General features: G+C 46.1%; 1 protein-coding gene across 2 annotated transcripts in view; it reads right to left on the reverse strand.

The window, feature by feature from the left end:
* Positions 1-23714, reverse strand: part of LOC138521220 (Fc receptor-like protein 5) — a 317958-nt gene that overhangs the window by 95756 nt on the left and 198488 nt on the right. For both annotated transcript variants that reach the window (XM_069633890.1, XM_069633889.1), the window contains exon 7: positions 2104-2406. In XM_069633890.1, coding sequence (XP_069489991.1) covers positions 2104-2406 — 303 coding nt within the window. The remainder of the gene's footprint in view (positions 1-2103; positions 2407-23714) is intronic.

Consider the following 23714-nt stretch of genomic DNA (forward strand, 5'->3'; position numbering starts at 1 on the left):
TTTGGATGGCCAGTGGTCTATCAATGTTATCCTTTTGACTTACCTGGAAGGTGTTCGTGCCTTAATGTATATAGCTTGCGTGTGACGTACTAATGACATTTAAGCTCCTTACTTGAAAGCACAAGTCTAGCATCTTCTGTGATCCCAGGAACCCACATTACAACATAAATCGTCTACGTCTTCAGCCACATTGGATTTTGATGTGGGTGGAGAGACTTGAATCGCTATGAATTTCTGGATGTATACTAAATTACCTTTTCACAATTGACCTCGGAAGAATTGACCTCTGGAGAAATGACCTAATTTAAAAGGTCAATTAGGACGTATATGTGGGGGAAAACCCCCACAACCCTCCACCCAATCCAAAGAATCCCTGCAACCCCCCACCCAATCCCCTTATATTATTTAGAATCCAAAACCAACCCAATACATATATAAAATAATATAAAGGTCAATTCTGCAGAAGGTCAATTAGGACCACTATAATTAGGTCAATTAGGACAAAAGGTCAATTGTAAAAGTTCAATTTGGGTAATGCCGAATTTCTGTTCTTTACAACTGCAAAAAGCAGGCAGAATACATAGGGATTCTTTGTACTAACAGCCCTTATTACCACCTCCTTTTCTCTTTCTCACTCTTATTATTATCTTCTTTCAGGTAACCACATCTTCCTTCCCTCTCTCCCATGCCTCGTTGCGCCTTGAAGCACTTGTGTTTAGGCGCGTTATAAATGCCATATCATATCATCAGATGTCATCTCTCCCTACTTCACTGCTGTGACTCCCAGCAATCCTTCTGTTCACGTTCATTCTCACCCTCTGATGTTACTACCTACCCCTTGACCCTCTTAGCTGTCTCAACCTCTTCCTGCTCTCCACTGCTGTACTTCTCTCCATCATCCTTTTCTCCAGCCTGCCACACACCAATCCCCTCCCTACTCCAAACTGGATCCTGCTGCTCCTATAACTCACAGTGCCTGACCGAATCTGGGTCTTTTTTAATAGTTTGATCCATTCTTCCCCCTGGGTGGGTCTCCTAGTGAGGATCTGCATCTATGATTGATTTTGGGGTCAAGGACCTGCACCAAGTGTACAATTGGGCCAGTCGCCAATTCTTTTTTGAACTCTTACTTCCCTGCCCATCCCCAGGCGGTGTCTACACTGCACTGAGCTCCTTGGTGTTTCCAGTATGTGTATACTTAGCTGGGAACACATTGGGTAAATATGGATGATATTTTGTGTCACTGGGCGTTCAGCAAATAAGAAATTAAGGACCCACAGCGAGAGAACCCCTTGACAGGAAACAATGCAGCTGAAATGTTCCTTCCAATGCTGAATTCTCAATATTCAGGAGTCTACAAACTACAATATTGCATCCAAAATTCTGCAGCTCCCCTAGAGTGTCAGAAAAGAGCTCTTTCGTGTGCCAAGGGAGGTGGCAACACTCACTACTACCTGCAGGTGCATGGACACTTTCTCCCTTAAAACCAAAGCTCCTTTGGACTGGATCCCTCTGTGGGACACTGGGAATGGGAAAGTTCTGCCCCCCCAGTGCTGGTGTGAGGGGCGCCACTCTGACTCTCCCTTGTCATGTGGCAGGGACCAAGGCTGGTGACTCAGGGATCCTTCCCATGCTACCTTAGGCCCAATATCCATTGACTCAGCGTGGCATCCGGATCCCTGGATCCCCACTTTCTGGGTCCCAGAACAAGGCAAGGGAAGTTGTCACAGTAGGTTAAAAAAACAACACCCACATGCAGTGTGTTACTCATCACATCTCATCTCCTTCCTATCTTTACTCCTATGCCAATAGCTTTGGATTACTGATGGCACTAGCACTCCACCCAATAGGACAATAAAACCAGTGGCTTGTACTAGGTAATGAACATGTGTATTTATTTATATATGTGGCAGTGGAACAAGTAAGACCGTTCTATTTAATAACATATAATTATCCCAAACAGAGTGAATCCCAAGCGCCATCCTTGGGCCATTTGACACCCAAGACATTTTACTTTAAACATATGCCTTCTCTTTCCTTCCAGGGGTCAGTGCTGTCTTTTCTAGTTCGCAGCTAACAGGGAGTTGTGATAAGTCTGCTCACCTTGAAGTACGACCTGCAGCCCCCTGCTAGTGGGAGAACGCAGCCTGCGCCCTCTCACATCCGCCTCAAAGAAACATGAATAGTTCCTTTCACCCGAATCCCGTGCTTGGTTCACTTGGAATGAAAACGACGCCTCCGTGACGTTTGATGAAGCACTGTGAAGGACTTCGCCAGGTCCCACGATGAAGCTTGCCGTCAGATTCACATGCTGGGTGGGCAGCAGACAGTGCAACGTAATGGTGTCTCCATCGGAGACCCGGCCATCATAGGGGACCAAGGTGAGGATTGGTGGAAGAAGTGGTTCTGAAACAGGAGCAGAGATGTTAAAGGTGGTGGGAGGGCTCGCCCATATTGCAGTCGTGCATGTGGGGACATACAACAAGGTCTACACAACATCTCACTTTCTAGGCAATGTCAGCAAGTCATATGCACACAGTTTGAAATAGCAGCATTAATTATATCAATTAATGAATAAATAGCATTAATAAATTGGTTGGGTTAATCCCATTTAGTAACTCCTTTTAAGTAAATCAATTATCTGGGCAGATAACTAGGCGCTGCAATATGACTTGACAATCAAATGATATGATGCTAATAAGCTCTGCTTAGCTGCTTGCTGCTCTAGTGTTGGGGGTGGGAAGCGTAGGCTGAGGGTGCCACTGCCAGGTGCTTTGCTTTGGTGTGGGGAGGGTGAGATTTGAGGTTGCCTCTACAGGTTCATCAAGGAGGGGGGATGCAGATGTGCCACTCTGTTGTGTATTATATTTTGACAAGGCATGTTGCAAGTGCCTCTGCCTGGTACATAGGGGGGAAAGGGTGCCTCTGTCGGGTGCTTTGTGGATGTACCTAATATGTGCTTGAGCGGCAGATGCATCTGATGGGTGCTTCACAAAGGAGTGTGTGAGTGCCTTGGTTGCTTCACGGGCGCCTTGAGGGGGAAGTGCTTTAGATGGGGGTCATGGGTTCCTCCACAAAGGTCTTCAGGGCAGGTGGTGGTGCAAGTGGTGGGCACCATCTGGCATTGCAGGTCTGCACTGTGCCAGCAGGGACACCTTTACAGCAGTGTGTCATGCCTCCCACACCCTTTATCTCTATGGGCAGGGACAAGCAGGGACTGAGAAAGGCCTGCAGAAAATGCCATATATGCCAAAGGTCCCGATTCCATTCGGCAGACTGTAGTCTAGTCCTCAATTTATAATGGGAAAATCTTGGATTGCAATCTGTAGTATCTTGCCTCCTGCAAGATGTGCCTGGATCAGAGATGACATAGAGCAGGAACCAGGCTGACCCTGGTAAGTACGAACAGAATATGCTTTATTTGCATAGTTACATAGTCATAGTTCATGAACGTAGGAGAGAAAGTCATAAGCATCTGTCCTGGTTCCCTGCCCTACTCCAAGTCCCAACCGTCACTCTCTGGAACTCCCAAGCCTCCGACAGTCCAGGCTCCACCTCACCATTACATGAGGCCCTGCACTCACACAGTCACACTGATCATCCAAGCTACAACACAATCCCAGAATGCAAAGAGAAGTATATACTTGTACTAGACGCCTATCTTGCAAATTAAATAAGCCACGTTGGCATGTATGGGGCGCTGGATGCAGGTCTCCCTGGATTTGTGCATCGTTTGAAGATTGGGTCTGGGCAGGTCACCAGGAGTCTTCCCACGAACACCTTTTCAGAACTTTATTCCTGGGATATTTTACATGCTATCTTGGACATTCATGATCAACTACACCCTTAATATCAATAATTAAACATCTCTCCGCGCAGGCACGGGCGACCTCGACAAGTCACCTTTAAAGTGAGACGAGCTAGTGTTACTTCGGGGGTGGGAGGGTCTGAGGCTGTTGCGTGTGAGATGTCGGATGGATGTTCTGTAGAAATGTTATTCATATTTTTACTTCAGGGGAGGGGTGGGGTGCGAGGATCACCCCAGTCGGTACTTCAGGGGCGAGTGTGACCAGAGACTATGGCTGGTGGGTACTTTGAGATGGGTTGTGCGGGTGCTTTTGGGGGGATTCTGGTGATTTGTGGGTGGGCATGGGTCTGTGCTAGCGTGTGGAAGCTTGCACATTCACATTATCCGCAGGCGAAAGCAGCAACACAACAGGCATAATGCAATGCCTCCAGTTGAGTGCAAGCATTGTAAAACCATTAAGTGATGGACGGAGGGGTCTGAATTAATCATAAACACTAGCATTGCTCTGGGCAATCAACCATACCATCGTTCTTTAGTCTGTGTGCACCATTGACGAAGGGATCCCACCTCTTGTAAATCAGTTTTGATCCTGCCAAAAGTGGGAGCAATGCAGCCCAAACCGCAAGGCCACAGTCTCTCTGCCCTGCCCTACAACCAACCAGAGACCATTTAGGGAGGGGTCAGTCCTGATCTCCTTATGGTATTTGTTCTTATAGCACTTTTAATATCATACACATGCGCATATCATGAGCATGTGACATCTGAAGTCACTGCTCAGCCAAATTAAGAATTCCCCCCCGCCCCCTGCTCCCAAACAGCGGATGAGCATGTAATAGGTCTGCGTGTCTTCCTTATGTCAGGCTCCTCAGCCTCCCACATGTGCTCTATAACCACATAACAACTAGTGACAAACTGGGCACCTACCGCCGATGCGCCCTCTCTGCATCCTGTTCAGAGGCATCGCTGCACATTGAGCAGTGCTCTCTGCTGCACTATGCCATCGAGTTCACAGCACCAGAGGACACTTCTCGTCGTCATTGAAGGCTTTCTTGGAACATGCACGCTGGTCATACTGTGATTGGTTAGTGATGCTGTGGCACTGCCTGCATGCCTCCCTTGATGATATAGTGATACCACTGCCTCAATTCCATAGGGTGAGGCAGTCCATAGGCCACGTGCCCGCCAAGACTGCGCTCACCATTTCACACCCGGTTCCAGTGTAATCAGCAAGTTGGCCCCCTAGGTAGCCCCCAGAAACAATGGGCCTCATTACGACCCAGGCGCTAATGGGTTAACGGTGCCGTAAAAGGCTGCGGCGCCGTTAACCTATTAGCGCCTAATAAGAGGTCCCTTTGCGGGACCCGACCTTAACGGCTCATTTTACCAGCCGTTAAAGTAGCGGCACCGTACTTAGTGCCTTCCCCATTCCCATTGAGCCCTATGGGGCAAAAATGGGAATGGGGAAGGGCCCATGGTGAATGGGGAATTACCGCCCCACCAACCTTGCAATGGAGCGGTAATTCCGCCATTCACCATGGCGGACCCCGGCATGGACCATGGTGCTAACAGCACCATGGTTTAGCGCCGGGGTCGTAATGAGGCCCAGACCCCGCAGCTCTTGTACGCGCGACTCCAACTCGTACTGCTAACAGCAACCTTTTGTCTCAGGACCCATTTGATATGTCCCGTGACTCCAGGCGGACACCTAGGCTGGAACACCTGAACAATTACTTAAGGCATTGAGGGAAACGGATCTGGGTGTGAAGAGATCCACACTGCTTCACCTTGTTGACAGTGATGTCCAAGACCTGTTCACCTCTCTACTGGACACATGTGATGACATTGTCTGGGCACCTGCGATGACTATCCTTCTCCACACACTAATTAACCGCAAATTAACCCAGGTTAGAAAAGGTTTGACCTGCACCAAGAAACCCAGAAACCTGGTGAATCACTTGTTGATTTCCACACCAGCGTATGACACCTTGCAAAGTCGTGTGCAACTGTTGATGCAAACCAAGAGATCTGAACACAGCTGATTCACATACTCTGCATCTCTCTGCAAAAGATTCTCGAAATGACATGAAACCATGATCTGGACAAATTCGTGATATGGACAAGATGTTCAACAGGCCGCTGGACAAGCATGCACACTTTGTAGATCATGCACAGGCCATTCAGTAAAGTAGGCTGACACAATTAGCCAAATAACGCCCATCTGACAGTAACCACAAGTCATTTCCTGAACAAGGGGTGCACACCCCCAGTGACACATGCTCCTATTGTGGTTCGAGCCCACACAACCTACAAGAATGCCCAGCCAAGGGATACGCCTGCCGGAATTGCCACAAGCTCAATCATGTCTCCAAGGTATGCAGGCTTCGTCCTACCATGCAAAAGCGGAAGGCCTGGAGGTCCAGTTGAGAATGGTTGAACCATGAGACTGTAACCAACAAACACGACTCAAGCAACGACTTCTTCGTGTACAAAATACACCCAGAGTCGGAATGCAAGAGGGCCAAAGCACCACAATGCAATGATCACATAAACAACATGTAAGTATCAGCAGCAATCGACACAGGGGCAACTGTAAGCATGCTACCAGTTTAAAAATGCAACCTTATCAAACCCTGACCTTGTTTGCAACAGACGAAGGTATGCATCTTTGCATATGGCAACAAGAATCCATACCACACACACGAGTATGCACTGTAGACATCACACACAGCAAGAATAGCACAAGAGTCTCCAGCTGCAAGGCAACCAAGTCATTAAATCTCATTTATTTCATATTGATGCTGCACAAATCCGATCTAAAAGACCTCCTTACAGAATTCAAATCCCTATTCTCCAGCAAAAGGGGTCTCAGGAAAGCCTGTTTAACTAATTTACCGTAGAACCTGTTTGCATTAAAAAAAAGACGTGTCCCTTTTCAAGTGAGTGGCAAGATGGAGGAAAAACTAGACAAGTTGGAGAGAATGGGGAATCTCCAAGAAAAAAACACTGAAATCCAAACAGCCCAGACAGGTGGGCATATGTGTTGACATGTGTCTGCCAAATAAGGCCATTCAATGAGAGACACATCACACCCACAATTGATAACACACCAATCTAAGTGGCGCTCGATTCATATCAAAGCTCGACCGATACCAGAAGCTAAAACTAGATAAAAGCCTTCAGGGCAGTGACCGTGCTCTGCACGCATCTCAGATGGTACAAGAGAATGACCTTTGGTGTATTGCCTTTGGCCGAGGTGTTGACTGCACAGGTTCTCAGAATAAGGACCAAAATACTGGTGTACAGCATCACTGACGATGAGCACCTCCTCCACCTGCAAGGGGCTTTCCATTGCCTCCATGTCAATGGGCTTACTGTGCACAGAAAGAGGTGTGACTATGCCAGGACTACGCTGGAGTTCTTCAATCAACAAGGGATGTGACTCGTCCCCAAGAAGTGCAATGACATAAATACTGCCCAGTGGCCAAAATCAGTCTCCGATCTCTGCAGTTTCCTTGGGCTGGCAAATTACTGTGGAAGTTTCATTCTAAAATGAGCCACTATCACTGAAACGCTCAGAAACCTCACCAAATTCCAGAATGCCATGGAAGTGTCCCAGGTTCATCAAGCAGCACTCTAAGACACCAAGGCCACCTGGTATTTGGAGATGACTATGGCTTACTTTGATATCAAGAGAACGACAGAACTGCCGGTGGACGCCAACGCCTGTAGACTGGGAGCTGCCCTGACACAGATCAGCAGCTCAGGTAATCCTTTGGTGATTGTTTATGCCACCCGCACCCTTACAATGATGGAGCAGAAGTACTTCGAGATCAAGAAGGAGGCCATTGCTGTGCATTGTGGTATCTGACACTTCCACCTTTACATGTGTGCACATCCTTTCGTCAATCACAAGAAATGACTGCCCATCCTTAGGGGCTCCACTCCCAGGACACCATCCCCCCAGATAAAGAAATGGCTGTTACAGCTGCAAAGCTGGGATTTCACTCTTGAATTCAAGACCAGAGTTAGCAACCCGGTTAAACTACCTTGCATATCACCCATGTGGTGCCCATGTAAGAGAGGCCAGAAAAGTGGAGGGCACCAATTAGCACATGAGGTTGCCCAAGGCAATCTGACCCAGTGAGATGGCAGAGAAGACACCAAAGGATAAATGCATCCAGGCTGCTCCCCAAGCCACTGATTCATACCCAAATGGATGCACATAGAATCCTGGCATTCATAAAATGTCTAAAGGCAATCATGACCATTTTCCGAGAGGTTTCCAAATCTGTGGAAGGGCTCCTCCTACAAGGTGCTCCCACAGTGCCGCCCCTTGCCCTGACTGACCGAGTGATATGGTTAGCTCATGAAGCCGACCATGGGATCATTAAAACAAAGGCAAGGCTGAGGGAACAAGTGTGGTTTCCCAAGATTAAAAGGCGGGTGGAGAATTTGCTAGGACGTGGGATAGGGGAAAATCCACTCCAACAATCAGGATACAGAAGCGAGGCATCGGCTCTTCAGCAAAATCAGTGCCCACTTCTGCTTCTTGCTGAGTGGGAGATACCTTCTTGTCATCAACAAATACTAGTGGGGGGGGGGACGCAGCGCACGCTAGGGGCCACCAGGAGAGAGCACATACAGGACAAGTTTGACAACCGCATGGAATGGACCAAGTTCACACAAATAACAGACTAAACATATCTATGCACAGCAACACTGATCATTCACAGGAGCGACGCCGGAGATGGTCTGCTCCCAATGAGTGAGCGGACAACAACTTACCTTTAAGGCCCCAGAAGTTACTTGGGTGCAGTTCACCCGCCCGTAGGGCACCAGGAGACCAGTATTGGGTTGAATGGAGCGGAAACGGGATAGTCATAACGGGGGTTACCCCGTTGGACAATTTTTGTTACACGGGAGTTCACAGTTGGGGGAGGGAGGGCTGAAGGGAGCTAATCAACAGGTTGGGGGAACTAGAAGAACGAAGACAAGACCACCCAAGGCTTCACTGATTGTCAAAACCAGACGAGACGGGTCCAGACGCACCACCCACAGGAACACATTGTTTTCCACACACTATGGCTGACAAGATCAGAATTATGACGTGGAACGTCAGAGGAATGAATAGTTTCGTTAAGCAACGCCGAATCCAAGCACACATAAAGCGGAATAAGGTCAGAATCGCCCTGCTACAGGAGACCCACCTGGATTCAAGTAAGCAAGCTGAATTAGCCAGAACTTGGAGAGGCACACTGATAGGCTCCACATATTCCACTTATGCCAGGGTGATATGTGTAGATCCAACCATCCCTCTTAAAACTATTGCCACGAAAACTGATGATGAAGGTAGGATGGCCTTGTGACATGTCACTATAGAAGGGAAGGAGGTCTGTCTAATCAACACATTTACGCCCCCAATCACGACACAACAGTTTTTTTTCACTCATTATATAAACGGTAGTGTGTATATTTTTTAATTAGAACATAAACAGCCGAGATGTGTTTTGACACAGGTCGTCTTCAAGGCTGGGTAATGAAAATAAAATTCAATTGTACATTCAAAACAAGTAATCATATAATCACATGAAGAGCAAGGTATAAGTCACAGCACAAAAATTAAATAAGCAAAAAAGAAGAAATTAAATATACCAATATACAAATGATTGAAATGGAAATTAAAAAAGAATCGCATACCACACGTCAGGTATAGAGTGAAGGGCAGGCGGTTCCAGTAACAAAAAGAACAAAAAATCACAATGAGCAAACACTTAAAGGCATGTGCCAAGCTAAAAGGAAATGACATGGTAATCGTTGGGAATCATGCTGTAATACCACATTGATTGTATGGGTACCCTGTGTTTGCGTGGACACCGAAATCAAGCCGCATGTGATTCAAGCACTAGCCAAATGAAAAGATTGCATGAGGGGGACCCAAAGGGGAAAAGGTGAGAGAAAAGCTAAACAAAGCGCCAAGGTGCTATGGAGATATTAGGCACCATAGTTGTATAATATATTAATTAGACAGCATGTATGTGAACGATAAGTATCCAATCCGAATATGCAGACCATGTGGATAGATAAAAGAGGGTGGCACATGAAATATTCTTACCGCGCACCAATTGTATTAAACAAAAATCTGAAGACTCCTGGATAATTGAAAGACATTGCTGTCAGGGACTAAGTAACCGAGTAAACAATTCAATAACATGAATCCAAACGGACGGTCACATACCTATTCGGAGGCCGTGGAAACTACACAGCTTAGGAAATCTAAATTGTCATACAGATGACCGTCAGAAGGATGAATAACAGCCGCAATGGCTAGATCAGGTACATTGCCTAGAAAATAATAGTAAAAGAAGCAAGCCTTCAGGTGCAGAATCTAGAAGCTCTCTAAATCTAGTTAAGCCATGCAAAAAACACACGTGCGGGGAAATACTTACTCGTTAAATCGAGCAACGGTACTGAGAAGCTGAATTATCACAGTGCGCAGCGCCAGTAACAGTCTATAGTCAAGAAATAGTTCCGCGTACGTCACAGAAGTGACGTAGGAAGCACAAGGACGTGTTGCGTCGCATAGATGACGTCACATATAAACAAAGTGAAACCGGAATAAGCGTAGCTAACAATTAAGTTAATAGCACAACCTCATGCTATGGTAGGTGAATGGGGCATTATGGTGGCGCCCATAAGTAAGTAGCCAATAACGCTGAAATGAAGAGATAAGTGCACATAAGATATGGATTAATCAAAGCAATAGATGATGAGTCAGTACGTGTCATCTCCCTCAAACTAGAGGCTCAAAGTAAAAAGTGTTGTTTCAATCTAGCGCGTGTCCTGTCATGTGAATAGAATATATTCTTGAGTTAATCCAATGGGTGCAATATTTAAACAGACCAACGGGTGATTGTGAATACAAAATGACAAGATACTGAATCCTAAGGATGGTTTGGTGCAACCACTGGCATCAGTGCATGCAAAGAACGGCGGACGGATTCAAAATTCCGCAAATGACATCTCTCAAGAAAAAACCTGGTTCCATTGGGTTGATTGGGCACAATTAAAGGGCATATGCTAAAAAGTCAGCAGCATGAGCAGTGGGGTAAGTCCCATTACCAGTCAATATGTGAAGCAGGTGGTGCTGGCTAAATGATGTACAGGCCCTATTGATGAAATAAAAGATAAGACTGGGGTTTGAATAAAATCAGTGCTGGTGCTTGAACACAAAGAACGGAGGACCTCGGTGCAGGCCAACCAGGCCCCAATACAGGCTGAATACACAATTAAAAAGAAGAGAGACACATCCATCTGATCTATTACAAATGGATTAGCCCTGATGTTACAAAAATACATATATCTCATGATCAGAATTGTGACCTCGGGTTGTGCAACGTAAAAAACAAATAAGTTTGGCTTCCATATATATACACTACTGCTTTGCATTACTGTAATGGTGTAGAGCGCATCACCATCCCTATTCTCATTTATCCTCTCTATTAGCACCAACCAGAGTGGATTGGTTGGCGGGATTAGAGTGATTGCTGCCGCCACCAAATTTTTGTCACCAGTCCTTAGTTCACATTTTTCGCCATAATCCAAACAGTGATAACTAGCGCACGGATACCTAGTTTCAAATCCACTCTCATTCTTTTATCATTATATAAATGGTTCAGTCCTACAGGGATAGTATTTTGATATAGGTTGGAGATCATAATTGCACCATAGATCCCCGTAAAGACAGATCAGATGAAAAACATACCCGCGCATCCCCGCCTGCCAAAATATTAGCAGCACTGACACAACAGTTCAGGCTAAAAGACCTATGGAGGGAGTAGCATCCTGAAAACAGATAGTATTCATTTTATTCTCCTCCACATGCTGTCCACACTAGATTGGACTATATATTTGTGAGTGAAGAGCAGCAAGTTATGTTTGGAGACACACAATACTTAGCTAGAGTTCTGTCTGATCACGCCCCACTCCTGATTGCCTGAACAGAATTTGCAGCTAGACACCCCCATGCCGACATGGAGGCTTAGAAGTGAGGCCTTGCTAGATACAGCCTTTCGTGAACAGATCTGTAAAAGTACACAAGAGTTCTGGCAGATAAATGAGAATAGCGTGCAACACGTTGGCACAGTTTGGGAAGCATATAAGGTTGTCATACGGGGGGAGATGATTGCTGCCACGGGGGGAGCCCAAAGGTCCTTGGAAAACACTTTAGAGCACACTGAAAGGGAATTGCGAGAACTGGAAATGGGGACCAAATCAAACCATGAACACCTGAAAAAAGAAGTAGAACTTAGACAAGCATGCTTAACGTATTGGGAAAAATTGGGGAAACGTAGCTACGCAAAACATATTGAATGGAGCTATGCCCTTGGGGACAATCCCAGGTAAATTATTAGCTTGCCTATACAAGAGGGAAGCGCCTAGGGTGCCCATTATGCCAGGTCCGTGACACGGAGGGCAGGGTAGTGCATACACAAACCAAAATAAACTCGATCTTCTCTGCTTTTTACAGGATCTCTATGCTAGCACCCCTTCGGCCACAGATGCCGAAATAGAGGATGTACTGGACATCAAGCTACCCAAACTAGATGTGCAAATGGCAGATGCCCTAGATGAGCCCATCACCCCGGACGAGGTCCTGGTTACCATTAGATCCCTTTCATCCGGGAAAGCCCCTGGAATCGACGGACTCCCAGGAGAGTTTAAAAAGCATATGATGACTTTTTGGCACCACTCCTAGCCAAAGTATATAACACAGCATACGAGGAGGGTACCCTACCTGCATCTATGAGGGAGGCTGTAATTATCCCACCACTGAAGCCAGGGAGGGATGGGGAGGATTGTGGTTCATACCGACCCTTATCTATGTTAAATCAAGACAATAAAATTCTGAAAGCACTTCTGGCGCGGAGACTGTGTAAAGTGATCCCCTCACTGATCCACCAAGACCAGACGGGTTATGTGCCAGGGCGGACCATTTCCGAAAACCTGCGCAGACTACACCATGTTATATACAGCACTAGCGGCAGATCTGGAAAATGTACAGTGGCGTCCTTGGACGCCACTAAAGCATTCGATTCAGTCAGATGGAACTGGCTATATGCCAACATGACAAAAATGGGGATTGGACCAGTTTTTTTTAAAATGGACCAAACTCATATATACAGGCCCTATGGCCAGAGTGCGCACGGATAAAACGTACTCTGATAAATGGCATCTGATAAATGGCAGCTATACAGGGGCACACAACAAGGTTGCCCACTTTCCCCCATGTTATATATTATGGCCACTGAACCGATAATCGCATATTTACGACAGGAATATGGCAATGGGGGCATAGTAATAGATGGAATAACCCATTTAGTGTCAATGTACATGGACAAAACGCTACTTTATCTAAATAATCCTAAACACACACTACCATATATACTGGAGGCACTGGATGGGTTTTATAGATAAAGACAAATCATGTCTCTTTCCCGCAGCTGCCCTCGGTGAGGAAAACATTGAGAGGCTCCCGATCCTGGCCTTCCAGTGGAAAACTACCTCCTTTAAATACTTAGGAATCATCATCCATCGTAACCCCAAAACTGAACATGCTCTGTACACTATAAAAGCCAGGGAGGGCCTGGAGAAATCAATGGGTTTCTGGAGTAAACTACCGTTGTCAGTGGCGGGAAAGCTGGGCTTCTCAAAATGGTGGCACTGCCCCGACTGCTAAACTGTTTTAGTAACGTTCAATATAACATTCCCCCACAGTTCTTTATGGACCTAGATAAGCTCTGCAGGCGTTTCCTCTGGCAGGAAGGTAGGCACAAAGTCGCATTACAAGTGCTACAAAGACCCTATGAAAAGGGAGGTCTGCAGATTCACAATTTTTAACTGTATTACTTGGCAGGACAACTGAGAAGCGAAGTGCAATGGGTGGCAGATGAGATCACAACGGACACTCGACTTCTGCAACCTGCCATCCGCAAATGCTCCTTAGGGATCTACTCTGGACAGCGACTGGAGCAACACAAAATTGCCCCTATTTGGTGAAACTTGGGGTCCAAATTTGGAAGCGGGTCTGTAGGACAGTGAAGGTAACAGACCCAATCTCTCCCCAGATCCCCATTGTATTGACTATGGCAAGTAGAGCCTGGGGACAAAGAGAAGTAAGAACTAGGTGGGAGCCCTTCGGAGTAGCCACATTGGGGGACCTGATGAATGACCAAGGGATCCAGACTTTTGCTGAACTGCACGAAACCACGGGACTGCCCGCTGGTCAGTTCCTGCTTCACAGAGCAGTGGTAGAAAGGCTCTTGACAAGATGGCCCAACATCAAAAATCAAGCAACGGAACATGAAACTATAGAAAACATGCTAAATGTTGCTGAAGGAGGCCATGAAATCTCGAGTCTTTACGAAACATTACTGGGCAGCACAACCAAAGTAGAGCTTAAAAGTAAGGTGAAATGGGAACACGGACTGGGCTTAGAATTTGAGGCCACCCCATGGGAAACCATAACCCACTATCACAAAAAGGTGTCCAGGAATGCCAGATTGCAGCTCATACAGTTCTCAGTTCTACATCACAAACAGGGCGTACCTCACACGGGAGGTGATCTCTAGGTTCAAGGGGGCAGAGTTACAAAATGCCCTAAATGCAATGAATCAAGTGCAGGAATGACTGACATTTTTGGGGGTGTCGGGAAATACAATCCTTTTGGACATTGATAGCTGCAAAGTTGGCTGAAGCCGACATTGGCTTAGACATACAAACCCCAGTAGCATGTATCTTGGGTAGATATACGAAAAGCCGGAAGAACAAACCATTGAACAAGCTAAAGGACTTGATGTACATATTAGCAAAGAGACGCATTGCCATGGGGTGGAAGGACACCAGGAGCCCAAGTGTGGCACTGTGGTGGGAGGACCTCCGCAAATGGGTAGTGGCGGAGTCAGGTGCGTGGGAAAACGCACTTCGAGAACAGAAATTAGAGGTCAGCGAAGACTTACAGCAGTGGGTGGCGCTCACGGTGCCATTATTCAACCCAAGGATAGATGAAGCTTCCACGGACGAAGAAGGTAGCCTATAAACGGAGCCTGGTACTAGTAGAAGTAATGAACTGATTGTGGTCTTGTTAGAGGGGAAGGGGGAAGAGTTGGGGGTTACACTTGAAGAGGCTGTATAATGTATCAATGATGATAACCAGTTAAGATTGTGGTGTTTTGAAACTTAATCAAATACATTTTAAAAAATGAAATAAAAAAAAACTACTAGTGTGGGGACAGGAGTGCATTCAACAGCTGCAAACACCATCTTCCCGAAGCTGGATGGAGAGGTTCTAGCAACACAAGAAAGCCTGGAACAATTAAAGAAAGATAGGAGACCCACAATCAATGGAAGAGAGTTAAAGGAATACCGTTAGCACCAAGGAATACACAATTGAAAGATCCCCCTTGCTGTCGTCTAGCAAATGGAGATGACAAGCATTTCATGCGCCCACTGAATACGGTCATCTGCGTTGCATCCCAGGGTTAAGAAAACATCCAGGAAAAGGTGTCACGGTTCCTGTGCAGCTACCTCACAGCCCCTCATTCATCAACTGGTTGCATCCCTACTCTACAACTGCATCATTAACACAACCATCCCTATGCACCATTGTGAATGCTATCAATCAGAATACAGTGCAGACTTACCGACAACAGTCCAACGACCAAATGAAGACACTCAACATGCACAAAACCCTGACATTGAAGTCGAGGACAGAGCCTTGTGCGCAATCACAGACAGACATGCCTTTTGAAGCGACCCCATTAACTGTCTGATCCATCATGGCGTGCTAGTAATTGCAGAGAATGACCAAGGAACAGCAAACCAAAATGTACATCATTTTAAGAGATTAAAGAGCCCGCTGTGGGCGGAGACCCTGATACAAAGCCGGGGCAAAAACCAGGAATCTCAACATAATGAAGCATGCCTACCCTTGAAAGATCATCGAGATTACAGTCCGACACTTGACGTAAGACAACAAAGCTAAATCACCCATGGTGAGCTGACGGCCTGAAGCATCCAGCACCCAGAAAGAGCAATCTAGAATCGCATTGTTCAATATTTAGCTCCTGCTTATAGCCTAGAAGGCCTGGTTAGCTTGACACCAACAGCTACCGGGAGCTACTTTTGGCTTCCCAGGCCAACTGATGCCGAACAAACACACCTATGTGAATTTAGCGTTTGGGACAATCTATAAATAAGCATTTGGACACATATATGACATTTAAAGCATAAGGGGTCTCAAGTAATGGACAAAGTGGTATGTTTGAATCTTGTGTGGAAGTTAGATTTGTGGAACTACGTACTAGCTGCTTGCTTTCCAGTGGTAGCTCCTGGTTATTGTTAAAGGCTGGCTACCCAGGAGCTGCTTTCAGCTTAATTTCAATCCCTGGAAGTTTCCTGCCCTCCTCAGAAGGACCAATGTTTGCAAGCGACACTAATGGACATTGATGTCAGCTAGTGAAGTGAGAAGCAGTACTGACAACTCTCACTCATCAGTAAACTTTAAGACATTGTTACTAAATCTGAACTTTGAGAGGGATTTTATGTACAAGGATGTATTGAGCGCCCTGGCTCCAGTTGGAGTTGCACACACGCATGTATCATGAGCAGATGAGGTCTGACATTACTACTGGGCTAAATAGTCTTCACACGGACGCTACACAGGATGTATACGGCGAACACGCATGTAAGAGGTCTATGTCTCTTCCTTATGCCAGACACCTATGCCTCCCACATGTGCTCCGCAACCACAAAACATACACCAAGCTGAAAATCGATGGAGGGGTGACAATAGGCTTCGATTATGATTAATTAAAACCGTTTTCACTATTCATTTTGATTTATTTTTTAAATGTGTAAAGCGCACAGCAGCCCACGGGCATTGTGGCGCTGTTGCAAGAATACTTTCTTAGTTGCATTACAAGAGTACTTGTGATCATGCTTCAGTTTTGCATACACAATGTACTACTTATTCTGACTGATAAACACTGCCCACTTGTTTAGCACACACCTGGAACTGAATTGTCTCCTAGCACATAATAAAATGTGGTCATTGATTTGGTTTCCTATGCACCATTTACTGCACACAAATTGTATCAGTATTCCAAATGTGAATGGGAAAAATGAGAAGGAAAGGGAACACAACAGTGTCGAACTAAATGATTACACAAGTGGAATCTCAGTGTGTATGTTGTGTTTGCAGAACACATCTTCTTTATCAGAGATGTTTAACAGCAATGGAGGATCGCTGCAGTCCTCAGTTCCTTTCAGAACCGGAAATGATCCAGCTGCAGCCGCAGTGTTTTATATTGCAGGCAAAGTGGCGTCGGTCTCTTCCCTGTTGCTACCCAGACTGAAAGGTATAGATCTCACTGTGCCTTCTGCGCCATATTGCAGGTTCTAAGTAGATCTACCATGCTGTGCCTGTCACCTTGCCTATTGGCTAGCCAGGACCACGTGGACTGTCATCTTATGGGGAGTCGTACACAGACAGTGTCAACCGTCCACGGCACCTGGACGGGTGACACCGGATAGACTGGAACACAGGCGGCACGCATGAAGACTGAGCCAACTCCCCCAGACAATCCCACCAACACTTTCGCCCGTCCCTTAGTTACCGCCAGGTACCACAGTGGAGTGGAATTGTCGAGATATTGGCAATCACCACTCTACCTGAGAGGTTGACATTGGCAGGTGCACTGGCCACAGGAGTATGAAGGGAGGATAAGGGGAGCTATGAGAGAGCATGTTAGAGGTGGGGGCCAGAGGAGTAAGGAACCTTGTATGCCAGTCGGACCCAGATCAGGACAGAGCCGCACCAGGGGAGACTGCACAAGCCGAGCGCCTGAATTCAGGATAGAGACGCAAACTAACCAACCCTACTAACAATTTCCATTTCTGCATACACCTCTCAAACTCCAAACCAAACACAACCAAAATCTACAGCACAACAAACCGCACAAACTTCACTACATTTCAACAACAAAACAAAAACACACAAAGTCTTTCACAACATTACACAATGACTACCGGCCGCAAACACCCCAGGCCCAGACAACGGACCCACCGGGCTGAGGCCGCCAACAGCACATCACTGCTCTCTTGCACTTTTCCTGCCTCCTCCCATTAACTCAACCTCCCCTCCTTTTTCAGAGCCGCCAGAGTGCAAGGGGACCACTCTGGTGGTGATAGTGCATGGTACAAATGTCCTTTAACATTAACATTAACATGAGTATCACTGAATACACTGGCTCTAACCTATAATGCAGCAGGCATGAGAATCATTTTGGAGAGCGTATGGAGTCTGAAGTGTGCGTTCTTATGGGACAAGTGATAATGATGAGAAAAACAAGCTCCCCCCCCCATCCCCAGTTCCCACACACTCAGTAAAAGTTATTACAGGTTGATTATCGTACAGTAACAGGTATTGACAGCATCTCCCAAATTCCTAATTACAGATGTTGCATGTTTCCACATGTCTAATGGCATATCACAGGTTGCGGTTGTACGTATTTCATGTTGGCTAATGACCCATTCACTTATGATCACATACAGCCTTTTGACACATTGTCACTGCCTATTACCTTCCGCATATGGCCATGCAGATATATTGCCTGCTCCCACATGGCAAGTAACAGGTAATGTAGTATCCATATTCACTTCTGCAGAAACGCCATGTGCAGATGCCCAGCCACAGCCACACTTTGTAAGCTTGCGCATCCTCCCCTCTCGCCATGCACCTGCAGCTCTTCCTGTACACGCAATGCAGGATGGGACTGGGGGAATCATCACATTGGATCTTATTGCTATCTGGAGCAGTTCATTGCGGCGCTGCTGGTTGCCTGTTGTTGGGGTTGGTAGGATGACCCTTGCACCTACTAAGGTCGCACGTTTCAAAGGAATGAGGACCAGGCAGTACAAGCTACAAGCCTGCCCTTGTCATCTGCCATTCAATGGTGGGTGTTCCTGGGCTAAGGGCTTTGCAGGTCACCGACTGCTGAGCCAACTCTCTAGCTGCAGGTTATGACTTTATTGTACTGGGGGCTGGGTCTAAAGGAGAGTTGAAGCACTAGAGAGACCCTCAGTAGGGGGGATCCACACCGCAGGGCTGTAGAGGCGCGAGTTACACTCCTGGTGTGAGCATAACCGAGGACTTTATAGGTTGTAGTCAAGCCTGCAGGATTCTCCCCTCCCTTTTCCAGACAAACTCAGAATCTTGGCTCTTACCTTTCAATCACTGAATTCCCTTATTGTATATTTGCCTTGCTGATTACCTAATGCTGTCTTACCTTATAAGTGTACTCATTCATCCATGACACTCAACAAAGATAGGCATACTTATCTACACTATAGCATAGAATATATCGGGGCTCCTGGTTATGACCCCATTCTGCCCAGAGGGCTAGATAATTGTAACAAACAAATGAAAGGGTCACTCTTACCGAAGCCTATGCCCTATGGTTGTGTACAGAGTCCAAAACCCACCTTGTTGTCATGATTCATGCCCCCGGGCATCATGGCCAAACTAGCCTTTCGGCTGGGGCCAGGTTACAGGCTTCCATTGTGGCCTCAAGGGCCACAAAACACCATCAGGGATTCTCTGGGAGCCAGTCCTGGCACCTTTGGTGCCAGGCTCATACTGTTATGTGAAGGACAACATGTAGATTGGGACTTCAGTTAACGTGGAGGCACTCACATAGCTCATTTCCAAAGAACTGAGCTATGCGGTCTAGTGTTTCAGGTGTGGCCGGGCCCGGGACTACTTTACCTGGAACTACTTTACCTTGGCTATATAAACCACACCCAAACAGCAGCACATGCTTTGCGTTATTCTGCAGTTAGCAGCGTAACGCTCACCATGTCCGTTAAGATCTCCAGCGTTTCTTGCATCCTGCCACATGCTGAACCCTGTATCTGAAAGAAGAAGAACCCCATTATTCAGTGCTTACCTGTAAGTAGCAGCCTAGCTTTGGTCTTGAATCTCCCATCTTCAAACTACCACCAGCTGCTCACCCGAAGACACGCAATCTGGGGATTCTTCATCACGACGCTGCATCCATCTTCAGAACGCTGCAGCAACCTAAAATAAAGTCAAAGAGAGACATTATTAGTGAGCGCTCACTCACGGCCACACAAGGACACTGAAAACCATTTATCCAGGTGCGGTCTCACGTAGATCTCGGAAAATCACAGCGGCCCGGAACATCATAACGACTTGCAAAGGTAGCGGCACAGGCACAGTTTAGCAAAAAGAAAAGGCAAGAAAAGCGCCACGCACCGCGCATTGACTTACCTTGCTGGGATTCTCATCCTATACAGCATGGCAATGCCAAAACTCTCAAACTCATCTGAGAGAAAGAAACTAGAGACATTAATAACAACGAAAAGGCAAAAGAGGAAAAGGGCAAGATAAAAGACTGTAAAACAGTAGCACCTACCTCATCAAGCAAATTGGAGGCACAGCAGGCCTAGACCCGAACGTGGGGCAACGCACCAGTGAAGCAACTAGGTCACAGAACGCCCACACAACGCGCCCCTGCACAGAGACGCAGGACGGAGAGCACACCATACCTAATATTAAGGCGATATCCATGTCCAACACACTATCAAGGGAGAGGGTTCGAGAGTGCCAATTTTCCAGCCAGTGCTGAGTGGCGTCCCTGTGGATATCAGGCGAGCGTAACACTTGTTTAGTTTATATAAAGTGTATATATTTAAAGGTAAAGACTTAATGGTCTATTGGCACACATGAAAACAGAGTTATCCTTTACGAAGCATGTTACAAATACATAGTGTTGTAAAATAAACAATTTTAGAACCAATTAGACTCAGAATTCAACACAGTAAAACAATAAACATTGTGAAACCTACTGCTGTGTGACATCACGGCAGGGGTTGAAACAATAAGTACTTAAATTAAGCAGACAACATAAAATTTGTGAATGAAAACAGTGTTCACAGTTTGTCACTGCACTCGGGATTTGGGACTTGACTACACAAATGTGTTTCGGCCCTAACTGGCTGTAGTGCCAGTAATTCTTGAGCGGGCCCTCTTCAAGACGAGAAAAAGCTGGATGGACTGCTCTATATGTGTGCTGACTATGAGATAAAACAAATGGCATGTGTCAGTACTCAGGCTGTAAGGGGTAGGTAAATTAAGACAGCATAGCTAGTGACTTTTATGCCGCTGGATGGTTAATTTTCTTACAGTGCTGGGGAGAATTAGTTCTGCACGGGTTCAAGGAAGAAGCAGGACCCGAAGTGAATTGGGTGGCCTCTTGATTGAATAGTTACTTCTTGTTGCGTAATAACCTGTGTGGTGAAGGCAGGTGTCCGATTTGAATCAATATACATGTGCCTTCTAATGGCGTGTGCCAGGAAAGAATCTAATTGGCTTACCTGTGTAAATTACAGTGTCTTTGGACAGACAGTGATGGACACAAGAATATCCAGTCTACTGATTGGTAGCAGGCTGCTATTGAGTTGTGTAACCTCAGTGTTGATCCAGTTCCTAAGGATCAAAACATGGAGAAGTGACTGAGTACCTATGTCACTATTATGTCCATTTGATTAAAGACAATCGCGGGTGCGGGAGGCACTCATTTGTTACCTGTATTGTACTTTGAAATTGTGAGTCAGCTGAAGCGCCGTAGCGCAGACAGTGTTAGACGCGTATTTCTCGTAGCGTGATATCCCAAGCGGGCATCTGGTTCTGCAATCCGCAATGAATGCGAATCTGTAGAGAGACAAAAAGAGCGTGGCTCTGTAGTATCTCACTAGAGATTCAGACAGGGTGTTTATGGGCCCCGTTTTGTTATAAACAAAGACAAAGAGCAAACGCTTACTTTCACAGGAGCGCCAGTGTTCACATGCAGGTCCAGCAACAAAGCATTGTCATGGTGACCGATGTGTTTATATACGGCGGCCAATTTGGACTACGTGCGTGGCCGTGTCTAGTTTACTGCCGGAGCTGTCGTCAAAAGCAGAATTGCTGTGTGACATGTTCATAGATTATTAAACACATCATTGGCCAAAAGATATGAGCACAATTCTGTTTTTAACTAGATATGGTTATTGTCGGGCGGTTGCCATGGCAACTGTGAATCTGATTGGGTCTGTTGTCCAAAAGTAGTCACCAGAACCATCATGGCCGGATTCAAGACCAACAATTATTACTCTGACAACTTGGACCGACAAGAGAGATATGCTTTAAAAACTTTACAAGACGATCACACCATCATCATAAAGCCTGCTGACAAAGGCGGGGGGATTGTGTTAATGGACATCAACAAATATGATACCGAGTGCTTGCGTCTACTGAGTGACCAGGATGCATATACTTACTCATGATCCGACCAAAACTATACAAGAAGAGATTAAAAGCCTCACTGCACATGCCCAGTGCCAGGGCTGGATATGTGAGGAGGAATGGGCCTTTTTGAACAGGACGCACCCTCGCACACCGGCCTTCTACATTTTACCAAAGGTACATAAAAACAGTACCAATCCCCCTGGAAGACCCATTGTGTCCGCCTGCGAATCACTGTTGGAGCCCCTGTCCCTATACAGTGATGTGTTCCTGAAACCTTTCGTTAACAAGATGCCCTCATATCTAAAGGACACTACCAGCACCATCTTACTACTGAACAACATCGCGATGGAGGATGATCAAATACTGGCCACGATGGACGGTGAGGCCCTCTACACTTTCACACCCCAACAGGAAGGCCTTGAAGCTATGTGAGCTTTTCTTAATCAGAGAAAAGACACAAATTCTACACCTACAAACTTCATTCTGAATGCATTAGAATAGCAATGTCCGAAAATGTCTTTCTCTTTAAAACTCAGATTTACAAGCAGACGAAAGGTGTGAGCATGGGGGTGACTTTCGCTCCCGCATTGCCAATTTATACATGGCAAAATACGAGATGGACAATATTAACTCTACTGACAACCCATACCTGGAAAACATAACAACATGGAAGTGCTACATAGACGACATCCTCCTCATCTGGAAAGGCACTCCGGCATGACTGATGCAGCTCCATGAATGGCTAAACCAACAAAATCAACACATCAACTTAACCATAGAATGGAACCACCACAGTGTTAACTTCCTTGACCTACACATCTACAGATCAGGCAACACACTAGCCACCGAACTCTACAGGAAACCTTTGGATAGAAACAGCCTACTACACTTTCAAAGCTACCATCCCGAGGGACTCAAATATAATTTGCCCTACAGGTAATTTCTACGGCTACGGCGGAACTGCACAGAGCCTGAAAAATTCCACACGCATGCAACAGAACTAAAACAGAGGCTTGCACATATAGGATACCCGAAAAGAGCCATTAAAGACGCCAAGAAGAGAGCGGCCAACACCCCGCGAGAGATATGCCTGGAAACTAAAAGCAAGGACAGCATGTCCCGTCTAGTGTGTGTAACCACCTTTAGTCCTCTGAGCAATCTGATCCAGAAAACAGTGAAGAAGCATTGGCATCTAGTCAAGCACCCTGGAACTCTCAATAAAATACTGTGTTTTGCTTTTCAAAATAATAGAAATCTGAAACAATCATTGGTGCACACTTTCCAAGCACCAATAGCATCCATCAACACCCTCTGGAATCTCCCTCTGGTGCAGAGCCATTTCAAATGCGGACACTGCATAGCATGCGAGTTCACAGTGCAAACACAAGTTTTTGAATACAAAAACATCAAATGGAAATTACTGGAACACACTAACTGCAACTCTAAACTTGTGATATATGTGATCGATTGCCCCTGTGGCCTACTTTACGTGGGCAAGACCATCATAGCAAATTTCACAACCCTTTTGTATTTCTCATC

Source organism: Ambystoma mexicanum, chromosome 13 (genome assembly GCF_040938575.1).
Source record: "Ambystoma mexicanum isolate Mex_15411 chromosome 13, UKY_AmexF1_1, whole genome shotgun sequence".
NCBI lineage: Eukaryota > Metazoa > Chordata > Amphibia > Caudata > Ambystomatidae > Ambystoma > Ambystoma mexicanum.